Here is a 22765-nt window from a genome sequence, read left to right as displayed (position 1 = left end):
TGTTGTGCGTCAAGGACTACATTGTGGAGGAGATGGCGATCATTGATCTCTGCCCTTAATGCGAGTCGTATGGTGGAATTCTCTCTGCGTAGTTTTGGTGGGGCGATGCCTGAAAGCAGTGGTAGTAAGTCTGTGGGAGTTGGACGCAGGCATCCAGTGATTATGCGCATGGTGTCGTTAAAGGCATACTAAATGAAATTTTCAAACGGGAATTAAGCATTAAAATGCGTAAACTGAACATTCAAGAATACATTTCAAAAAAAATTACCGAAAAAAATTTATTTTCAATGGCACTGCAAGGCCCAAAGTCCAATGTTTCATTTATTTTCAAAATGATCAAAAAATGCAAACACATCTCGAGAATACGTCACAAAAGACAGCAATAACAAAAGCCACGTTACAACATCTGATGTTTTAACATCAGATCTGAGGTTTTGAGCAAACTGTCTGATGTTTTGACGTTGAAATCTGATGTTTTGATGTACATACATACATTAGCTTACAGTTAAATCGCCGGCAGTAACAACTGTTGCGTGATTAGCTGATTGCTCGTCTTTTATTACGTAGACTGTACAGTCGCACGCTTCGCTGCTCGGGCCCATTCTGGTTTTGAAAGCTCTGACAAAAGTACGCGCGGAATGCTAATCAGACCGCAATGGGGCAAAATTTTATTGAAAATCGTTTTATGGTAGCAAGTTAAACACAAAGAACGTGGAAAATCGCCAAGTCAAGTTTTTCCTTTAGTACCCCTTTAAGGGCGATATCCACTTTTCCTGCGTGTGTGCTGCGCGGCACCAGACTGGAGAAGCATATTCGGCAGCACTGTACACAAGCGCTAGGGCACTAGTGCGCAGTTTTGGGGTTTTGGATCCCCAAGTCGACACAACTAGACATCTGAGAAGGTTGTTTCTTGCTGATGCTTTGGCACGAACTGAGTCACAGTGTTTTTTATACGTGAGTTGTCGATCCAAGGTCACTCCCAGATATGTAGGGCAGGGGTCATGTCGGATAAAGGTTCCAGGCAACAAGACTTCAGCAATCGGAAAACTTCACTCTGTCAATCTCAGTAACCGGCCCTGCGTCAAGACTCAAGAGCCCCTACAAGTATGCAAAACTACCAGGAATAACCTATCAAGGCTTTGTCCGTCCGAGGATAAAGATTCAAAAACCAACCAAACCAAAATACTAACAAAGCTTGGTATTTCGGTAAAATAATAAATTTTCAGTACTTTTACAATAACTTACTTCTTGAACACATAAATGCAAGCGTGTTTTAGTAATAGCCTACTTAAAAACAAAATGAAACCTTTTGCCATAAAATCTCAAGTGCAGGCCTTATTGAAAACCACATCAGCAAAAAGCTAGGTTTAGATTAAAAAACATTGTCAAAGTATTTGAACTCTCATCACCACCTAAGGGTGATGCAATATTGCAACAAAAAAAGGGTTTTTCAACTGCGCAACGTTAAACAGCAACACATACACAAAAATGTTTTAAGTAAAAATGAAATAAAGGAAGTGTGCACGTCTTTGACCCGCCTTACAAGCAGTACACTATCTTCGTACACAACCGATAGCAATAACATATAAAGAACAAGTCAGAAATCCTACGGACTCTCCCTGTTGAAAGTTCCTAATTGAAAAGTTTCTGCTCAAAAATTAAATAAAAGTGAGAAACTATTGCATAGAGTCATGAGAATTGATGGTAGCCTACCGGTACTTTATGTCACCACCTTGTGTCTGGTATGTATATGAGCAGCCTAACAACAGCAAAATATAGGCTAGAAGGGGTGTTGGGAGGATTATTTGGGTCCGGTACCAGTGAGATCCTAGGGTCCTAAATGAACTCACTTTTAAGAAAGAAGTTATTTATCCAAAAAATACGAAGTGGTTTTTTAGTTCCAGGACCCCTTGAAACGGTTACGGGTCGCTAAAATCATCCTAGGTCCTGGTCCAAAAGCAACCCCTCGTCCAAAAGTACCCCCTGAACACTCCCTGTCAATGCTACTACCACTGGGCTAGGTTCTGTATTGCAACAATAGCATAACCTCATTGCTATAAAGCTTGATGGGGTACGTTCAGAAATAATGCTACTTTTCTTTTTTGGTTCCAACCTACATTCAGGCTAGCGATGGTAATTCGGTTGGATGTCTTGAATCATTTTGATTTTGTCGCCTTTTTTATTTATTGGTTTGGTCACCCTTTTTGTTGTGACCTTTTTGTGGTTTAGTCGCCCCTTTTGTTTTGACTGCTGTGTATCCAAGTCTCCATATTGAACGAAAATAACCTGAAATCTTTTTGCTTCTTATTTAACAACAAAAAGCCTTAATATGTTTCTGTTCAGAGGGGAAAATTGAGCCCAAGAAGAGATAGCTAGAGGTGGTAACAAAACCCCTTTCGATAGAGCATACAGTAGTAAGGGAATCTAAATCATAACTTAAAAGCGTGGCAAAGGTAGGCTACTGTGAAAATTAGAAAACTTCTGCAAGAAGAGATAAAAGCCAGGACTCACCTAGAAGGACAAATGGATTGTGATGACTAACATGCACTCGTGCTATTCATGCTCCCTCCCCTCCCCCCTTTTATCGCCACTTTAAGTACGCCCCAAGGGAAGATGTACGGGAGGGATCGCGTCAGTGATTTAATACATTCACAAAGCTACACTATAGTTTGCTCGCCCATTAAGCGGCTGCGTCTTTGCAAATTTCTTTCTCGAGTTCTTTCGCTTAAAATTTCTTTTACGTGTGTTGAGGGGAACCAAGCGCGATATCCATCCGATATTCTCTCTCCAAAAATCCAACCGTCAGGTGTCGTACTTAGCACAATGTACACGTCCATAACCTACAACAAGAATAAACAACCAGTCTAGAAACTTAGCCTACACCAGCACATTACTACACTCGGGCCGGATTCAGGGGGCAATTGGGAGTTCGTCCCCCTTAAAGCACAAAAAGGTAGCTTATCTTTATTTTCGGTATAGTTGCAAGGTCAGATAAATGTAGATCAATATCGACCTCTCCCCACCCTAAGGCTACTTACTGTATCCACCCTGGCTCGAATTTTCACCAGACCTTGCTGATGCCTAAAACATCTTTGTAACTGTAGGTAAGTTGTGTTATTTCTATCTTTTCTACGTTGTTCACAAAAACTAAAACCTTTAATATAAAATGTAGTTCAAATGAAAGCGTAGACAAATCATTCAGCATTGCACATGCACGCTTACCTTTAGAGACGTCATATCCGGTTCTACGGTTCGCAGTGATCGGACTATTTGAACCTGAAAATAATAATTCGATTAACACGATTTCCTACAAGTGTTTTTTTGAGAAGTATTTGTGCACTGCAACAACAAATAAGTCAGCTTGCATAGCCGGGGGTAAGAACCTTGGCACGACGTTCAAAATAGCATCGGTTCGACACCGCTCAAGAACATGCAGATGTGCCTTTGGCAGGACAGGTAAACCCATGCCTGAAGCTTAGCACAAAGATTAGCTTCCTTGCTTTTCCGTCTACTTAAGATTAATTTGTCCATGTGTGCTTATATCACCTGCATGACTGGACCGCTATTCATTTGTGCCAATTCAGTTTTCAGTGGACCACGATTTTTCCTATTTATTAAGACCGTCTGCTTAATCGGCAAAACTAAGTTGAAAAGATGTGGTCAGACTAAGTGGTGCTAATTTATGTTACTTGTAATGTTAAAGTAGTAGCTGTCCTAATATACAGGTAGGTGTTATACAACACAGAAAATTAGCCTAGAACAGTCTCAACGTTAGTTGAGATAACACCTATAAATAAATAGGACAATAAAGAAAAACATATGGTCAGCGGTGTAACTAAAGTGAAAAGTTACAAATTTTAAAAATATCAGAGACAATTTTATTGTCTCTCCACGTATTTCCATTGTATTTGTGAGACTGTCAGTTGTAACAACAGACGCAAACAAAAGTTAATTCATGTTTGGATTATAGGCTACAGCTATACGCCTATACCTGCATGGTCTCCCTGCTGATTTTAGCTTTGAATTTTGAAGCGCTCTTCATCGCCATCATCCAGCGAGCTTTCTGATTTGGCTTGTCCGCTTCCAGTCTCAGCTCGATTTCTTGTTTATCCTGCAATTAATCAAAACAGTTTAGTTTTCAATCTTATAATATACAATACATGGACAATTAAAATAACATTAAAAAAACAAAAAAACCGCAAACGTCTCACCTGGTTGCTTTCTAAAGTGAGGAAGAACGTACATACGTCATCGTCGGTGGTGTCACGTGCGCGTAGTCGATTTTTGTAGCAGTAATCAGTGACGACATAACTTTCAGGCCTGCGGGTTTAAAATGTATATTACTATTGATTGTATTATGATGTCACAAGCAAAACAGATCAAAAATAAACAACAACAATGAACGGGACAATGGCGTTTTGTTGATTGGCACGCCACAATGCTTCCGTCATAAACTTTCAAACCTTGCACTATATTTTGTTCTCGCTCTTTTCACGCCATTGAGAGAATGATTCATTATAGTGATGATGTACTCAGTTGCGCTGAAACTGCCTGCCTTGCACTTGAAAGCAACGCATATCTGTATTGGATACAACGCTGGGTATTATAACTGTAAAACTGTAGCTAGTGGTCCACTTTCAATTTCGTTTAACTTAAAAATAATCTTTAAGCTACCCAATAGCTACTAACCCTTTCTTTTTTGCAATGAGTAGAACATCGTTGAATAAAAAGAAATACATCTCCTGTCTGGTAACGCGGCGGAAACCGATCACGACTTCTTCGACGACACGAACAATGGGACCTTGCTTCAAAAGATACCGGGAGGAAGACACGAGAGCAAAAGACTGCAACAGATTTTAGTTAAAGTCACATTTTGTGGAAACTAAATTATCACAAATATATGTTGCATGATGGTCAATTCCTGTCCCCTCACAAAATTGATTTAAAATAAAACGGCTTAATATTGCTATAACACACGCTGGTGTTTACAGAGAGATAAAAGGTTAAACAAGATTAAAAGAACTTTAACTTGCTCTATCCCCAATCTCTTTTTTTGGAGTTAAGCTGTTCTTCAACTCAGGTCTTCAATTTTCAGTCTGCAGTTAGATTAATGCAAATGTGATTGATGTGTTATCGATGGACTTAAATCATGGCTTTGCTACATGGTTAGCCATGACTTGCATGGTTACTGAAAGAACAAATCTGTCTAGAAACTGGAATAGAGTTTGAAAGACATCAACGTCTACTGCATCACTCATCTCCTGCATTCAGAACATCTTCCACAATCATCGTATAGTTGTATTATGTGATTATTGTACTATGTGATTATTGTACTATTTGGACTAATGGCTCAAAACTGCGTGCTTGGAAACGTTAAAAGTTTAAATTATTGAAAAATTGCTGACAAAACTAACCCGCGAAGATTTAAACTCGAGTTGTTGTTGAAGCTGAATCATCTCCTCCATTCGTTCCATCGCCTTCGCGCGCTCATTGCAAACCTATGAGGGTGGAAACAAAATACAGATGAAGATAAAAGTAAAAAATACATAAATTAACATGGATGAACAGCAGTTCAGACTTGAAAATAGTTGTCTATTGGTTTTATGGAATCTCATTGTGTTGTCATCTACCATAGACCGAGACTCCGCCACTGCCCAAGGGTGGTAAAAAGGCAAAACCCCTCGACCTATGTGGTGGCGAAGAAGAAGAAGAATAGCCATTGTGTTGACAAAGTACCGTTAAGTGAAATAAAAAAAAATTGATTCAGTGAATGAAAACTAAAGGAAAACTGATACTAATTGCACTTATACTATTCTGTACCAATACAAAAGTTTTCTCAGTCACTACAATTCAGTTCAGTAGCTCATAGTCCTAAGAAGGGGCGTAGACATTTCTCTCTAAAGCAGAGTACTGTTCATAATCATGAGAGAAATCACTACAGCTGACTTTAAGACTTTAAAGTAATGATTCTCAACCTGGGGTTTGTGGTAAGTTGTAACGCGGTTCATATTAATTAAAAGAAAACTTGCAAAAAGTTAAAACTTTTATGCATTAATAATCACTTTTAAAAAGCTTAAGGTTCAGCAAGTTTGATGCGTCTTTAAAAGACATCACTATAGCGTGACATTGCATCACCCTGACATCACATCACCCTGACATCACCTTGACCAGTTCGAAGCATCTTTTTGCAATGATATTTTTATCGAAAAGAATCTTGTCGCATCCAGGGCCCAGGCTTATCCCTGATTGTTGAAAGTTTAGGTTACGTATAGGTAAAGACAAGAAAGTCAATCTTTGTGTCCACCTTCTGGCATGCCTTGAAGTGTCTTGCCAAAAACACAGTCGCATGCTCTTGAGCGGTGTCGAACTGGCGCCCTTCCGAGTGTCGTACCAGAGCTATCACCTCTCGGCCATGCAGTCGATAAAGCAGAAAAGCATGCAGCAAAGTAAGAAGAATTTATACATCTTTTTCAACGAAAAATAACAGCATCTCAAACCCTCCAACCGTTCTCACCTTGACTAACTTGGTTGTTTCAGAGAGAGCTCGAGATGCGACGCGGTATTGTGGCATTGTGACGTCACAGCGCTGCCTGATTGTCTGAAATAATTAAAATGCGAACATAGCAAAACGATGGAAAGATTTAATAAAGTTCTAAAAATATGATAAGAAAAAATGATATGCTGATAATTTACTTTTAAATGAAATTAGTATCTTAACAGTGATGTAATAATATTCTGCGACGAAACGTATGTCGGAAGATTGAATTCTTCAGCTATTGTATGACTTCTTTGAAGAACAAACTAACATCAATCAAGAGGGGGAGCCTTGTAATTCTTTGCATCGGAAGGAGGAGGAACGAATGTAATGGAAGACTGCTGCACTCTTTACCGCTTTCTAGCGTCCGAAGAATTCTTGAAAAATCAAGGTTTTCGACCCTGAAAAACATTCAGAGCTCAAGTGTTACACTAACACATGTAGAACAGTAAATGTCATTCAGAATTTTATTTGTCAACAACCATTTAAAACAAGCAATTTCAAGGAAACCAAGAAGTTTTCCATTGGATTCACCATGATATTTTTTTCACACAAAAAATGTATTCATGTGTAATGTGTTGTTGCAGTGAGTATAAAACTAGATCTGTGTTAGACCTATGCAAAGTAACCAGAAGCAGAAGCCCAAGGATTCGAACATCTGGACTAGTTATCGAAGACCACATCTGGCCTCCTTCTCCAATTCAACCTCATTCAGATCTTTCAAAATTTTCAGCCAAATTTAGTGGTAAAAATGCAACAAATACTGGTTTTGCATTGTGTTAGAATGCATGAGCAGGGATGGAGGAACCATGTGGGCCTCGTGAGCCTGGGCCCACCTACTTTAATGTCTGGATGGGCCTGGCCCACCCACTTTTGAAAGCCAAATTTCTTTGAAAAGGTAGCGAAACGGCAAATTAGAGAGGAAGTTCCAAATAAAGGTCTTCACTCATTTGATACACAGTAGTTTCATTATCTTTGACAGCTCTATGATGAAATCCCAAACTTTTCTGTTGAGTCCACTATTGATGTGCAGCACGTTTGGGTGTGGTTGCGTGTGACTGGTGGAGCAATGTATCAATCAATATAATTATTCTCTATGCTCTCTATCTATCTGTATAATGCTGCATATTATTATTCCCAGGTGGTATTATAGCTGTGTGTGTATTGACAGTAATGTGTATTGTTGCCTTTTTATTTGTGTGTACACTGTACATCGCCACATTTTGTACAGCGCTATAAAGCAATTCAACAATTTTGTAATTTTTTGTTGGATTGACTTTGACTGCTGCGCGTCTGGGCCCACCTACTTTTAAAATGGTTCCTTCATCCCTGGTTGCAAGTTGACTTCCGCTTGTAAAATCATTCAAAGCTACATTTCTGTCACTGTTATGTACCCACCTTTGGCCTATCTCACCACGCAAAATTCAAACAAGTTAAACATGTTTGTTAGTAGTAAATATTTACATTAGCTTTTGCAACGCCTTTTGCTGATATGTTTCGTTGGAGCAGTACGTGATATAAGGTTCAAAGGTCCCCGAAGTGACGTAGTCGCACACGATATCACATACATCATCGATAAGGATGGATGACGCTTTCCTGCGGCGTTCCAGAGCGGAGAAAAATCTAATCAATGCAAATACAGCAATGATGAAATGATACAGCGGTGTAACTATGGACCAAGTTGTACTCGACAAAAAACTGGTTTGGTTTATGAATGTTTATCCTCGGACTGACAAAGCCTTGATAAGTTAGTTCTGGTAGTTTCGCATACTTGTAGAGGCTCTTGACGCAGGGCCGGTTACCGAGATTGACAGAGTGAAGTTTTCCGATTGTTGAAGTGTTGTTGCCGGGGAATTATTCCATTCACTAGGTGCCGCTGAATGGAAAGCAGTCCTGAAATGCGTTGCTCAAGCGCACACCCCGAGAGTCGAACCAGCGCCGCGTGATCTTAAGCCGGGCGGGTAACCACTGAACTAACGAGGCGAACTGCATCAGTGGCACCGCTTGAATAAGCACCTTCTGATGATTGTTCCAGACGGTTGTTCGCCTGGTCAAACGTCATGTAGAAACCGTTCGGGTCTACTGAATATTACGTCATGAAAATTCCTAAAACATGAGCCAAAATTGCACCATCGTCCGTAAGACTCGTGTCAAACCTGTTGAAACCGGTTTAAACATGAAATGTTGCGTCGCCTTTGAGTTATCACAAATTTTTCTGATTCATTCTTGAAGTTGTTTGTTGGAAGTCGGTCGCACATTTAACTGGTTTATTTGGTGCTTGCTAGCTGGACAAATTCTCCGTCTTTTATCCAAGTAATCTGTATCGTAGTGACAGTTTTAGAGGTGTAGGCATTGCATCCCCATTTCGATAGCCGCGGGCTAATTTTACAGAAATACACTGTTTGAAAAGAAGTTCAAGTGTGTGTTTCTTCGGTCATTATATACAGACGAACGGATTCGGGAACTTTATGTTAAAATTTTCCCACGAAGAGATTATGGTTTACCGCTGTGACCATAAAAAATAAAAGACGATTCTTGTCAGTTGGTAGGTCAAGAAGAAATTAAAACAAAAAAAAATAAAAGACGAGTTCTTGTCAGTTGGTAGGTCAAGAAGAAATTAAAGCAAGAAAAATAAACGACGATTTTTGTTAGCTGGTAGGCCAAGAAGCACTTGAAGGCATAAAAATAAACGACGTGTTTGTTGTCAGCTAGTGCAGAAGAACTAATTAGAAGTACAAGAAATAATAAAAGAAGATTTGTTGGTTGGTAGTCTACACTCTTACAGAAGCAAAGAAAAGTAAAGACATTTCTTCTCAGTTTGGTACTGAAGAAAAATAACTTTGACATTCATTGGCAAGAAAGAAGATTAAAAGACAATCCATCTGTGCTTGTAGATTCAAGTGGAAGAATCCAAGCAAGTTTTGTGGACTTTAGGACTTCATACTCGTACAGCTACGGTATCGTGCATTTAAATTCTTTTTTGTATTTTTACGGTCTTTGCAGTTAAGTTTTTTATAACTACTGTAGCCTAATAATTTTGTGTGTTTGTGTAACTTAATTTTTTTAATTGTTAAATTTAGCCCCAACATTTAATATGTCTACACTCGGTGGCGACAAGGACTCGACCGCCGTAGACTCGACTGAGTTTAAGCCTGATGATGTTCTTTGCGGTCGGGCAGGCCATTCTGGGGAGGGACCCATTAACGATGAGGCTAAGTCAGTTCGAGAGGCCCGGCATCTTAGACGGGATATTTTGACTCAAATTGGGAAACTTTCTGTAGCCCTAGGTTCTTTGAGTGATAAGCAGGAACTGTTAATTTTTAGATCTAAGTTATCTACTTTAGAAGAGGAATTACGGCATTTCCATGCTCTTTTGACTAAAATCTTTAACTCTGCGATCTTGGCAGAACTTCGTGATAGGGTAGACCCCGAATTTAACTCGTTAAAAAATAACTTTGAACAAAAAGAAAGTGAGTTCTCAGATATGTTGGATGCTGACATACATCCTGAGGATAGCGCCTCAAATGTAAGCACTAAGATGTCTAGGACTTCGTCTCGGATAGTGGCACAAATTAACCTGCAGCTAAGACGAGAGGAGCTCCAGATACAAGCTGAGGCCGAAGCGAGAGCTGCTGAGGCTGCCGCGAGAGCTGAGGCCGAAGCGAGAGCTGCTGAGGCTGCCGCGAGAGCTGAGGCCATTCGAGCTGAGGCCGAAGCGAGAGCAGCTGAGGCCGCTGCGAGAGCTGCTGAGGCCGCACTCAAAGACGCTCAGTTGAGGGCTGAACAACGTAAAGAGGTAGTTTTAGCTGAATATCGATCAGAGGTGGGCTCTCGGCGTAGCTCTAAGAAGGGCTCTTCTAGGCATTCCAGAAATGAACATCAATCGCAGTTTAATTTACATAACCTTTTCCAAACGCCCGTTCAACCTGTGAGTGGACCAGGGCAATCCACACGTTTTCCAGCTGTTTCAGGAGGTCTCGGGGCCGCGGCTAAGGGTCTTCCGAATGCTGTAGAGCCAAGGTCTGCGAATTACAACCGAACTCCTCCCCCAGAGCGTACAGGTCACGGGGCCGCCATTAGTAGTAATGCTTTGCCCCCTTCACAGTTTTCTGCGCCGCTAGGTTTTGGTCGCCCAGCTACACGTAATTTGAGTGGTTGTGAGAGGCGTATCGCGTCTCCTGATTTTAACGTGTGTGAGGATCGTGATCGGGCTGTGCACGTGACTGAGCCCACTCAGCCCCTTAAGGGATATAGCTTGTCTTCTCCCGCTAAATCGAGTTCTCAACAGCAGGACTGCTTTTTTGAATACCAAAATAGTAGGACGTTTTTCGATAAGGCGGCCTTGATTGGTTACGATGGTAATAATATGCCATTTATCTTCTTTAAAAATCGTGTTACGGCCTTAATGGCAGCTTCGCCCTTTAAGGGGACTTGTTTGACTTTGTTACAAGCAGCTTGTGTTAGAACAGCTGCGCAAACGATTGCTAATTTGGTTTCTGACACCCCTGGCTTGTCAGAGGAAGACAGGATAGAAATGTCGTTAGCTCGCTTGTCCCAGCGTTTTGGGGTTCGTGGAGGTCTTTTTGCAGAACCGGAAATTAGAAAGTATCGCTATGGTAGCAAATTGACTTCGACCTCTTCCAGTGATCTGAAAGAGTTTAAAGATGAATTATCGCAGTGTTTGCTTTACGCGCAAGCTTATGGTCAGCGTGACAAATTGGAAGGACGTTTTGTGTTGGATTTGGCTAAGCGACTCCCGTTTGACGCTAAGCAGCGTTATCTTGACTTTTTAGGTGATCAGTATGGTGGCACTAATGAGCCTACTTTTCAGAGTTTGTTCGATTTTGTTGTACGAGAGGAAACGCGTAAGTCGACTGATTTTAGCATTATGCTAATGGGCGATTCTGGTGAGTCGCAGCAATTTAAAAAGTTTGGCAAAGGAAAATTGCCTTCATGTCCGGTTAGGCAGACGTCCGTAAAACCCCACGATGATGTGATGTCAGGGAGTTCACAGTACTCGACTGTTGTTGGCGCACCGCGCGGTGGTGAAGCCAGACGTAAAAACCTACCGGCATGCATTTGTTGTTCGTCACGTGGTCAAGTTGAATATCATTTTTTGTCTAATTGTAAAGAATTTTTGCGCTTGACACCTAAAGATCGGAGAGATGTCATTGTGAACGCTGGCAAATGCTTGAATTGTTTGCGCCAGCATATGGTTAGGGATTGCGTTCATGCAAATAACTGTCGTAAGTGTGGGCCTAACAACGATAGGAAACACTATTTTCTTCTGCATGATTTTTATGTGACGTCACGTGATTCTCTGGATTCGGTTGGGAAAGATGATGCTCGTGCCAGAGTTCCTGTGCGTAATGTTAAGATTGGAAATGTTAAAGCAGCCTTTAACCGCGTTACTGCTGCTCGTGTTTTGAATCCAATGACTGGCAAATCGAAGTTGGTGTATTGTCAGCATGATCCTGGTTCGCAGTTGACGTTTGTTTCGAGTGACTTGGTGTGTGAACTTGATCTTAAACCGTACGATAAAGCGTCGTTTAAAATGGATACCTGGCTGACCTTGTCAAACTCAACATCCAGTCGTTAGAGACAGATGAACTGTTTTGTGATATAACTTCGGTGGTTAACCCAGCTTGGGCTGATGATGTTAAAACTTTACCGCATAAACAAGATTTAAATGGTTTCCGTCATTTTCATGACGTGAATATGTTTCATTTGAATGATTGTAGTACTGTAGATGTACTGATTGGCAACGACAACGCTTATTTGATGTGGGCAAAAGAAGAACGTGTTGGTGAAAATCGTAGTGAACCACATGCTTTGCTCACTCCTCTCGGTTGGTTGGCTTGTGGTGGTAAGTCACCCTTAGATGAAAGCGTTGCTAAAGTGTGCAGAGTGCAGACGTCTTCAGAGTCGGATGTCATCTCTGGCTTTCAGCGTAAAATTGAGTCTCGTGATATGGAAATAGCAGACCTGAATAAAGTCATACAGGATTTGACGTTGCAAAATGAAACCTGTGAATTGTCTCGCAATGATAAGTTGGCTAGAGAACTTGTTGAACCGAATATTGAGTTGAAAGATGGTCGATTTGAGATACCTGTTCCGTTGAAGGAAGATATTGATCTACCTAACAATTTTGTGTTGGCGTCAGATAGAGCTGCTGCTTTAAGAAAGAAAGCTTTAAAACAACCTGAACTTCGTGATTTCCTTACTGACATCATGAAAGATCTTAAATCAAATGGCTATATTGAGCGTACTGGTGAAGCAGGAAATGTCAAGGCATTTGAATGGTATTTACCATACTTTGTTACGTCACAATTAAAAAAGCGCATTGTTTACGATGGCAAGTCTGAATTTCGAGGAACTTGTGTTAATGATGTAATGTTTTCGGGTCCTGACTTGTTAAACCCTCTGGTAGATGTCTTGGCTAGATTTCGGCTTGGTAGATTTGGTCTCATGGCTGATGTGACTAAATGCTTCTTTCAAATAAAGTTACCTGAGTCGCAAAGGGATTTGTTTCGTATATTGTGGTTTGAAGATGATGACCTTGAAAATGGTAGAATGGTACCATTTTGTTTTTGTGTATACCCTTGGGAAATAAAGAGTAGCCCGTATATCGCTTGCTTGGCTATAAAGAAAATGATCGAGCAGAATCCCAGCAGTGCTGGTGAATTGACTCTCTGCAATATTGCAAATAATATGTACATGGATGATTTTATATTTTCGGCTGATAGCTTAGAGCAGGGGTCACCAACCTTTTTTGCATGCGGGCCACTTTGTCACTTAGGAGAGCTGTGGCGGGCCGCACTAATAAAATTTTAGGTAGGTCGACTCTTATGCTAGAAAAGAACGCATTTCGTACCCAGTATCCAGCGTTACATGTTGTTAATATTTATCTTAGAATACCACAGCAACAAAATTAGTCGAACAACGCTACTGCCAGGCCAAGCTCCTTTTACAACACTTTTGACTTTTTTAACAATTCCTAATAAACGAGGCCACTTGTTTTGCGCACTTATAGTGAGGCGAGCGGTTTCATCAGAATATTCATCACCAAGCAGAGTAGTGTTGTCATTTTGCTTCGCAAAAGATATCTTGCCATTAACAGTTTCAGTAAACAAGGAAATGTTTGACACATTGCAATACAGGCAATAATAATGACCTGCAAACATATCAGCGAAAAATAGGCTCCAATAACAGGGAGAAAGAAACCAGGCGCCATGAAACAAACGCTTGTGGAAATCACCAAAAAAAACGTTTCTATCGTAACTCATGAACAGTGTTCCCTTTAAAAAAGCTATGAGTTGGTTTTTCATCCTTTTTGTGAGAGTCTATAAAACCGTCTTTCCTTGATTACACTGGTCAACACAGCTTTTCTTGCATGGAGTTTTTCAATGGATTTAGGGTAATTTGGGGGCGCTGAATCCGAATCTGGTGTTAGTTTTTGCTCATCACATCACGTTTTTGAGATACAAAAACTTTTTTTAAATTGATATTTTTACCGATTTAAGTTATAGAATTTATTTTGAAGAAAGGGGCGTTCTTCCCGGCTATCAGCACAAGGCTGAGCACTCACTAGTACAGCGAGCAGTTGCGATTCGCTAACCATAACGATGTAGCTTCCACGCTAGCCATTCAGACCATCCAATCAACAATATCTTTCTCGGCAGCCGATTTGTAGCAAGAATTGACAGCGATAGACACCGTGTTTCGCCCATGAGGCTGGGCTCGTCAGTATCGCACCACTAATTCTACCACAAGGGTATTCGACCGCCGCTTTTACCAGTGGTGTCAAACTCGTGAGTGAATAAGCGACTTTTATGTAATTCATCAATATACAACGTAGATTGCAAAAAACGTGATGTGATGGAGGAAATCTGAGCTCAGATTCGAATTCAGCACCCCAAAATTACCCTAAATCAGTTCTCAAAGCTCATGCAAGAAAAAAAAAAAATTTTGTTGTTGTTGTTGACCAGTGTTATTACTATTAGACAACTGTCACTTGCGGTGCTTATCAGCATGGCAACTAAGCGGTGCTTGTCAGCATGGCAAACGCACACTAGTGTTTACACGACATTGGCAAACTTAAAATAAGCAATCCTATGCTCACAGACATTTTCGAAATTCGAAAACAGACGTTTTAATCAACCACTGGGGCAGTGTGGCTGGATATCGCATTGGAATAACTTTAAACGATCCCTACCTAGAACTACAATCTGATTGGTCGGTCAATGGAATCGTATGCAAAGCGAAAATATGCTTCCCGGAAAGTATTTTTTGCCTTCATGCTGTTTAACTCCTCAAAAAAAGTATTTTTGGTTATGCTTGAACGCTGATACCTTCCGCGGGCCGCAGCGATACAGCGTGGCGGGCCGCATGCGGCCCGCGGGCCGCCATTTGGTGACCCCTGGCTTAGAGGAAGCTCAGCAAATCACTCATGAATCAATTGCTTTGTTTGATAGCCGTGGGTTTAAACTTGGTAAGTGGAGTGCTAACAAGGAGGCTATGATTGTCTTGTCAAATTTGGATAATGAGATGCTTTCACCTTTGATTCGTGACATTGACTTTCAGACTGAAAATATGACTTTGCCATCAGCGAAGACATTGGGTTGTGTGTGGCAAACCGAGTCTGACGAGATGCGTATCGCATGTTCCTTAAAGCCCTTAGCTAAACACACGCGCCGAAGTATGCTCAGTCAGCTTGGACAAAATTTTGATCCGCTAGGCTTTGGAGCGCCATTTTTTCTAAAAGCACGCCTTATACTTCAGCAATTGGCGATAGACAAGTTTGATTGGGACACCGAGGTCCCTGATAGCTTTGTTAAAGAGTGGGAGTCGTGGCTTCGCTCTTTGGACCTGCTTAAGGATTTTTCGTTACCGAGATGGTATTTTGCAAACTCTGGTGTGTGCAGTCCGGATGATATTGTTTCATATCAATTGCATGGGTTTAGTGATGCTTCGGCGCAAGGTGGCGCCTGGGAGGCAATGGTTAAACAATTTAAAATCGCATTTTTTCACATTTTGGACTCTTCAATTCGTAAGCCCAATTTTATTGAACTGCTTACGTACACAGGCAGTGCCGTTCGGATCGTGAACGAACGCCCTTTGGTACCTTTGAGTGACGACCCTAGGGATTTTACTGTCATCACCCCTGCCTCACTTTTGACCCCATACTTAGACCCATACTGTGCTGTTGGGCAACCACATGATCGTGACCAATTAAGAAGGGATTATCGGTTCAATTTGTCACTTTCTCATCAGTTTTGGAGTAAATGGATCGATTTTTACTTGCCAGGTCTTCAGGGCCGGAAAAAATGGCTAAAAATGGCCGAGAATTTGGAGCCTGGTCAACTTGTAGTGGTAGGTTCTCTACAGGACATTGGTAAACGTGGGAAGTATCAACTTGGGAGGGTGCATGAGGTAGTTCCACAAATTAGGAAAGGGAAGCCTGTGGTTCGTAGAGCTAAAGTTGCCGTCTGCAACTATGATGAGAGTACGGGAAAAGTGAAAGTAGACTATGTGTTGAGGGATATTTCGTGCCTCGCCCCCGTAAAGAACACCTAAGTGTTAGGGTTTGAGCCTGGTTTTGTCTGCGGTGGCCGACACTTGTCTGAGCCCAGAACAGTCGGTTATTATCGCAATCATTGTATATAGCATAATTTTTTGCGTGTACCTACTACCTATGGTACCAATTTCATGTATCGTCGTGTTTATTCTTATTGCTGTTCATTCTTTGCATGCCCTTTGTATTTGCGTATTAACTTAAACGTGAGTGATTCAAACAATTTGTGTATCATGTGTTTTTATTCATTGGCTCACAATTGTCGTCAATTCTTTTTTAGTTATGCCATGTCAGACTGTCATAACTAGGGGCCGCTATGTTCCAGACGGTTGTTCGCCTGGTCAAACGTCATGTAGAAACCGTTCGGGTCTACTGAATATTACGTCATGGAAATTCCTAAAACATGAGCCAAAATTGCACCATCGTCCGTAAGACTCGTGTCAAACCTGTTGAAACCGGTTTAAACATGAAATGTTGCGTCGCCTTTGAGTTATCACAAATTTTTCTGATTCATTCTTGAAGTTGTTTGTTGGAAGTCGGTCGCACATTTAACTGGTTTATTTGGTGCTTGCTAGCTGGACAAATTCTCCGTCTTTTATCCAAGTAATCTGTATCGTAGTGACAGTTTTAGAGGTGTAGGCATTGCATCCCCATTTCGATAGCCGCGGGCTAATTTTACAGAAATACACTGTTTGAAAAGAAGTTCAAGTGTGTGTTTCTTCGGTCATTATATACAGACGAACGGATTCGGGAACTTTATGTTAAAATTTTCCCACGAAGAGATTATGGTTTACCGCTGTGACCAATGATTCCAATAAGGGTGAAACAGCCTGTAAAGGTTTTTAGTAACTTGAAACCGAATTTGATGTAATTCGCTCTGGCTAGCTTTTTTACTTGGCATTGAGCACTTTTTGTAGAATTAATACAAAGTAGGAATTGTTTAAACTTTAGAAGAGTAGTTACAAGAAGTTGATATCTGTACCTCTTGCTTGTTGCCTTAACAGCCTCGACATTGCTGAATAAATGATGGAACTCTGTCTTGGACATGCACGATCGCAGTTCAGCTGATTTCATGAAGTAATTGACCAATACGGTTACACTACGTAGATATGACGACTCTGACGAAATCAACTCGAACATTGCCTGCAAAAACAAAATGTTTTCATATAAATTTCAGTTTGTTAATTTTTTTTAAGAATCAATCGAATCAAATTTCATTCAAACACCTCAACCAGCTCAGTGGTGGGGTGGTTTTGCTTTGGGCTCTGGAGCTGGTAGATCTCAGATCGATTCCAGGTCGGGTCACACCAAAGACTTTGAAAACGGTACCGATGTCTTCTTTCATGCATTACGCAATGAGAATAAGTAGGGTAATAATGTGATGACATCGCAAATCCGTTATAAAATTAAAAATGATCCCTGTCGCTAAAAGACCACGGAAGTTGTAGAGCGATATGAATAAAACCATAACATTATTAATATTATTTAAACACACACCTCAGCTATTAACCAACCAACTAAGTGCCAAACCAAGAAGTGCCTGTCCTTCAGTTTCTTTTGGACCTGGGTTCGGTCCCAGGCCGGGGTATGCCAAAGACTTGAAAATTTATGGGATGCAATCTGTTTAACTAAAGCAATTGAAGTAAGTTGTGGCATTGATGAAGGGACATTGTAAATACGATCATTACAACAATACATAACTGAAAACGGACAATCACTTATTTACCTTAGTCAATATAGTGCCACAACTCACAACAAACAAACCATTGTAAGGACTAAGGATAGGGAAACTAATCGACTCATCACCACCAAACCAAACGTAAACCGTTCATGAAGGCGTTGGACATAACATACTGTTGAAATCTTGTAACATATTGTTACATCATGCAAGTCGTCGAGATATGCTGTGAAAGCTTTACAAGAATTCTTAAGTTTCATTATGACAACATAAGACCACAAAACAACACACTATCACTCCGGAAATATGAGGTTATAAGGATTATCATCATCACTAAAATGTTGCCATAAGAATAAACCAACCTCTTGTCTTTTCCTCTCCCTCTGACTCATATTTTGTAAAATGGAACTATTTTGTACATGAGGCTGATGCAACCAGCTGTGCTTGAGTGAGCCTCCTCTTTCCAAATCGCTGCTGCCCATCGCTGCTGTATTGTCAGGAATGATTACTTGAGTCTTGAGTGCATCAGTTCATGTTGACATTAAATACTTAGTTCTTTTTATTTTAAACTGATCTCTTTGCGTGGAGTTTTAAAGATTTTCATCCAAGAAAAAGTCGCAATTCTGATGGACAACGACAAACGAAGGAACAGTAGGCACTAGACACGCTTCACGAACGCCAGCAAACGCGGCCCACTCTCACAAGCCTTATAAAGCAAATGTTGCCTCAGGTCATGGTAGTTCTACATATTTTGCATCAACTAGCTATGTCGAGTAATAACATGTTTGGCGCTCCCCAAAACTTTGCTCAAAGCAACAGCAGGTCAGCAGGTGAAACGCTGGTAAATAAAAAGGCTTTCATCGCCGCGCATTCTTTGGCTACACAACGTATTTTACAAGTAGCTGCTAATGACATCATTACTCACGTGACAACATCACGTCATCGCCTTCGTCATCCAAAGAATCATTCCCGATCCCATTTTCAGTAATTTGTTGATAATGGAGCAAGTCAGACGGACTTAGGGAAAGCTGAAGTGGAAAAAATGAAAAAATTGAAACCAAACATTTCATCAAAGTCGGGCTGCATTTATAAGCCCATTGTTTACAAAACACAACTTTTTGTCTCCGAACGATCAAGGCAAAAAATAATGCAGAACAACGCAAATCGATTATATATTTTTCCCTTGTTCGTTATTTTGTTTAAATTAAACCATACACCAGATTCCTTGTGTGAGATTTGGTCATGGTGAGACTTGTATTTCAAGCAACACAACGACATGACTAGTGAGCGCTTGATGAAAAATGAACCTTTACAGTTTACATACTTTCAGGTTAATGAATTTATCCAGTGGTGCACAGGGCCGTTGAGAGGACACTTTGGGCCAGGTACGAATGAGATTTTCCGGTCCAAAATCAATACACTTGTAATAAAAACGCAGGGCCCCTGAAATTATGCCGGACCCGTGTCCAAAAGCAACCCCTGAACCCCCCTCCGATGCATATACTCAGTTGTATTTTTTGAGTTCCAAACCCTTTGAGGACCGCTGGGACATAATGTGTCCCATGAAATTAGGCCGATTACCCCCCAGTTAACTTTAAAAAATTTGCCACTGCTGATACCCTAACGTATTGGATATCTATGCTTAATTTTAGGATAGACATCCTTTTTTAATTTTTTTTTTTGCGTAGGTGTTGTTTATATGACATATGAAGAGTAAACAAACAAATTCTACATAAATATTTTTTTTTGGGAAAATTAATGGTCCTCAAAGGGTTAAGGATAGGGGATCTCCTGACTAAGAAGCAGCAGGCCAGCGATTCTCCATCAAGTATCAATTCAGTAGTTTATTATTAAAAATGCATGGAGAATCAACAGAGTTCTATTTATGGCATATGCATTTCGCTCTACAACTGTAGAGCATCATTAGTGCCTTATTCAAATAGAATCATATATATAAGCGTATACTCAGTTGCTCAACACCTATGGTTTTAATCATGACAATCAACACTTTGTGTAGCGACAATTTTTCAAAAAACTTGACTTGTGTTTACCTCGTCACGCTCTGGTACGCTCGTCAGTGATTGGCTGACGACCACCTTAGGCGGGGTTGAGATTGCTCTTCTGTACGAATTGCTGCGAAGTTTTCTCGATATGGGAGGGCCGGAAGGCAACGACAAACTACTGCAAGTCAAAATGTTTAGTTGAAAAATGTCTGCTTTGAAAGTCAAGTCAATATTTAAAAAAAGATAGACAAATAATACCTAACACCACACGGCATTCAACATAACAACATGAAAATAAACTAAAAATTACAAACGTTATCGGCCATACTCATGTTAGCCCTTTTCAAGTATCCAACGATGATGTTCTGCAGTTGAAAAGGGCTAACATGAGTATGGCGAAAACGTTTGTAATTTTTAGTTTATTTTCATGTTATTATGTTAAATGCCGCGTGGTTGTTAGGTTTTATTTCTTCATGGTTCAAGAAAATTACCTTTTTACCAAAATTGTAAAATAAATAATGTTTTTGTCGTTGCTAGGCTACCGCCCGGTGGTTGAAGGTTTGAATTAAGTGAACATGAGGCCAGTCTTCGTGTCCATCTTTATGCATGCCTTCAAGTTTCCTATCAAAGACTTAACTGCATGCTCTCGAATGGTATCGAACCGGGGCCCATTTGAACATCGTAACAGAGCTCTCATCACTCGGTTGTGCAGCCGACAATGTTGAAAAGATTGTTTAGAAATTAAGGATTTGGAATTGAACCAAAATACTTAACTTTGAATTGTGTACCGTGCTGTATTATTGTATGATTGTACTTTCAATTTTGAATGTATAAAGAGATTCCAAAACGTTGATAAAGCATACAACCTGCTAGCACGACAGCCGACGTAGTAAGTTATTAAGAAAACACTAACAGTGGTCCACCACCCTTAAACTATTTGATAGATTGATCGCCTCCATGAATCCCTGATCGCCTCTCATGGAAGAGAATTATTACTCATTAGAATCAGAAGTGGAAATTCTCATTCTAACCAAAGCCATTTGAAGTTAATTGCTAGAGAAATCTCACCTTTGCATGATGGTCATGGGGAAATATAAAGAGAGTGCTTTTAAAAAGTGACATTACTGGAGCTTAATAAAAGCCCAATATGAGACCATTTATTAAATATCATTGAACAAAACATAGTCGGTCAAAAACTTTGATTTAGCGATTGTTAAGCGACAACTAACAAACATTCGCCTGAGCAAGAACCTTTGTTGGCGTAAAGAATGTTTTCACACAGAAAAGTGCGATGGCAGATGCTTTCCAAACTCTTAGATCCGTGTCTCCCAGACAGCAAAATCAGTCTTTTTACATAGTTGAATCAATGTAAAATTGACGGATTTCCATATCTGGGTAGATATCTGTTGCTTCAATAACAACATACATCATTCAAGGTACCTTAAAATATTTCGCCAACCACTTACGTTCCGCATGGCTGCGCATAACGCTGATCCATTAAAAACCTCACCATTTGCTTTGGTACTGCTATCCTGGTAGTTTCGCATACTTGTAGAGGCTTTGAACCACTGACGCAGAGCCGGTCACCGAGTTTGACAGAGTGAAGTTTCCGACTTTTGAAGTCTTGTTGCCGGGGAATTATTCCATTCACTAGGTGCCGCTGAATGTAGAGCAGTCCTTAACGTGCGTTGCACAAGCTCACACCCCGAGAGTCGAACCAGAGCCGCTTGATCTTGAAGCTTCTTCGTTCCAGAAGTCACGCGCTAAACAACTAAGCTATCAGGGCGGTTACCTCATTAGATCACCTAAGTGACCTAAGTCGTCGAGACAAAGGCTGTTATAGAAAATTTATGTTTGTTTCAATTTTTTTCGATTTATCCAGAAAAAGTATCACAATTCACACCCCCAACTTACTTGTTCGTTTCTTGTGTTTTGGAGCCGCTTGGAAAACCATCATTTAGTACGTCATCAAAGTGGAAATGCTCCATTATTTCATCGTGAAACTGTTCACCTGTTTCTTAACTGCGCATTGACGGTTTTACTGCTAACCTATCAGTAGGTTATGTTATATTCGCTACAACAACAGCTACTAGAAACAGCAACTAGTGCTAGAACTGATAATATTCCTGATGAACACCCAAACTTTTCAGTGTATCAACTTGCCTGCCTTTGTTGTGTCAAACATAAGAAGGAACAGTTTAAAGCTGACTGCAAACAAACGAATAATAAGCGATTGATAGCTTTGACTGCTTGGCTATAAGTTGCTCCTCTTTTTTACAAATACAACATTACTTGATGTAACGTCTGCGCAAAACTTTGCAATTGGCGTAATCTTTTCTTCAGGTCTGGTATTCTGCGGCTTCCAGTTAAAGATTAACGCGAAAATGCGCGAACACGTCATAATAAATTAAACAATGGGTCACTTTCGCGCTGGCGTCGTGGTTGGATGAGCAGCAGCAGACGGAAAACAGCTTGATTGAAATTATTTAGTCAGGGCCATATCTAAAGGGGATGAAGTAACCCTTACTTAATTACCCCCTTACATAGTCAACCCCCTTTAAACGTGTTAGTTTGCTTGGATTATAAACTGAAGCGGATGTCTTGCGAATTCAATGAACCCACATGCTGAGAAAATGTCTTTTCGATGCAGGAATTTTTATCCACTCAAAATTATCACACAAGTTAATGAACGAAGCTGATTTTATTTGCTTTTTTTGTTTGTTTACAATCATGGTAAAGTTAGGCCGTTGCAGAAGGGGCAAGTCATCTAGGGGGAGTTTAATAAAACCGGCGTTTTGCTATTTCAGTTTCATGACGTTGTCATCTTCATCTTGCGGTTTCTTCACTTCCCTCCCAAGCGAACAAAACTCCGTTTTTTTCGCATTGCTTCAACGCCTGCAAACGTTGAATCAACGTAAAAAAGATGGATTTTCTAGCTGGGTCACAAGCAGAAAGGTCTGAACTTTGCGTTCTTT

The 22765-nt window shown here is 40.5% G+C and overlaps 1 protein-coding gene across 2 annotated transcripts; it reads right to left on the bottom strand.

Moving 5' to 3' along the window:
* Positions 1-263: 263 nt before the first annotated feature.
* LOC145766417 (rho guanine nucleotide exchange factor 26-like) lies at positions 264-21933 on the bottom strand. Of its 2 annotated transcripts, none has more exons than XM_082578125.1 (14): positions 21705-21933; positions 19839-19968; positions 18713-18815; positions 18150-18274; positions 17092-17252; positions 8000-8158; positions 6807-6936; positions 6515-6598; positions 5415-5498; positions 4690-4844; positions 4212-4320; positions 3992-4111; positions 3223-3276; positions 264-2840 (listed from the first exon to the last, which is right to left on the bottom strand). In XM_082578125.1, the coding sequence occupies exons 1-14, from the start codon at positions 21776-21778 to the stop codon at positions 2658-2660; spliced, it is 1671 nt and encodes a 556-aa protein (XP_082434251.1). In that variant the 5' UTR covers positions 21779-21933; the 3' UTR covers positions 264-2657. The 2 variants fall into 2 exon arrangements, with proteins under 2 accessions (XP_082434251.1, XP_082434252.1); XM_082578126.1 differs by having other exon boundaries at positions 18150-18271.
* Positions 21934-22765: the final 832 nt, after the last annotated feature.

Source organism: Aplidium turbinatum, chromosome 3 (genome assembly GCF_918807975.1).
Source record: "Aplidium turbinatum chromosome 3, kaAplTurb1.1, whole genome shotgun sequence".
NCBI lineage: Eukaryota > Metazoa > Chordata > Ascidiacea > Aplousobranchia > Polyclinidae > Aplidium > Aplidium turbinatum.
The sequence above is the reverse complement of the archived record's forward strand: the minus strand, read 5'-3'. Positions and strand labels throughout refer to the sequence as shown.

Coding starts and splice junctions, on each gene's coding strand:
- LOC145766417 (XM_082578125.1), bottom strand. CDS start 21,778: ATGGAGCATTTCCACTTTGATGACGTACTAAATGATGGTTTTCCAAGC. Junction 4,321..4,689: donor CTCATTGCAAAAAAGAAAGG/GTTAGTAGCTAT, acceptor TTAAACCCGCAG/GCCTGAAAGTTATGTCGTCA. Junction 2,841..3,222: donor CGGATATGACGTCTCTAAAG/GTAAGCGTGCAT, acceptor TTCTTGTTGTAG/GTTATGGACGTGTACATTGT.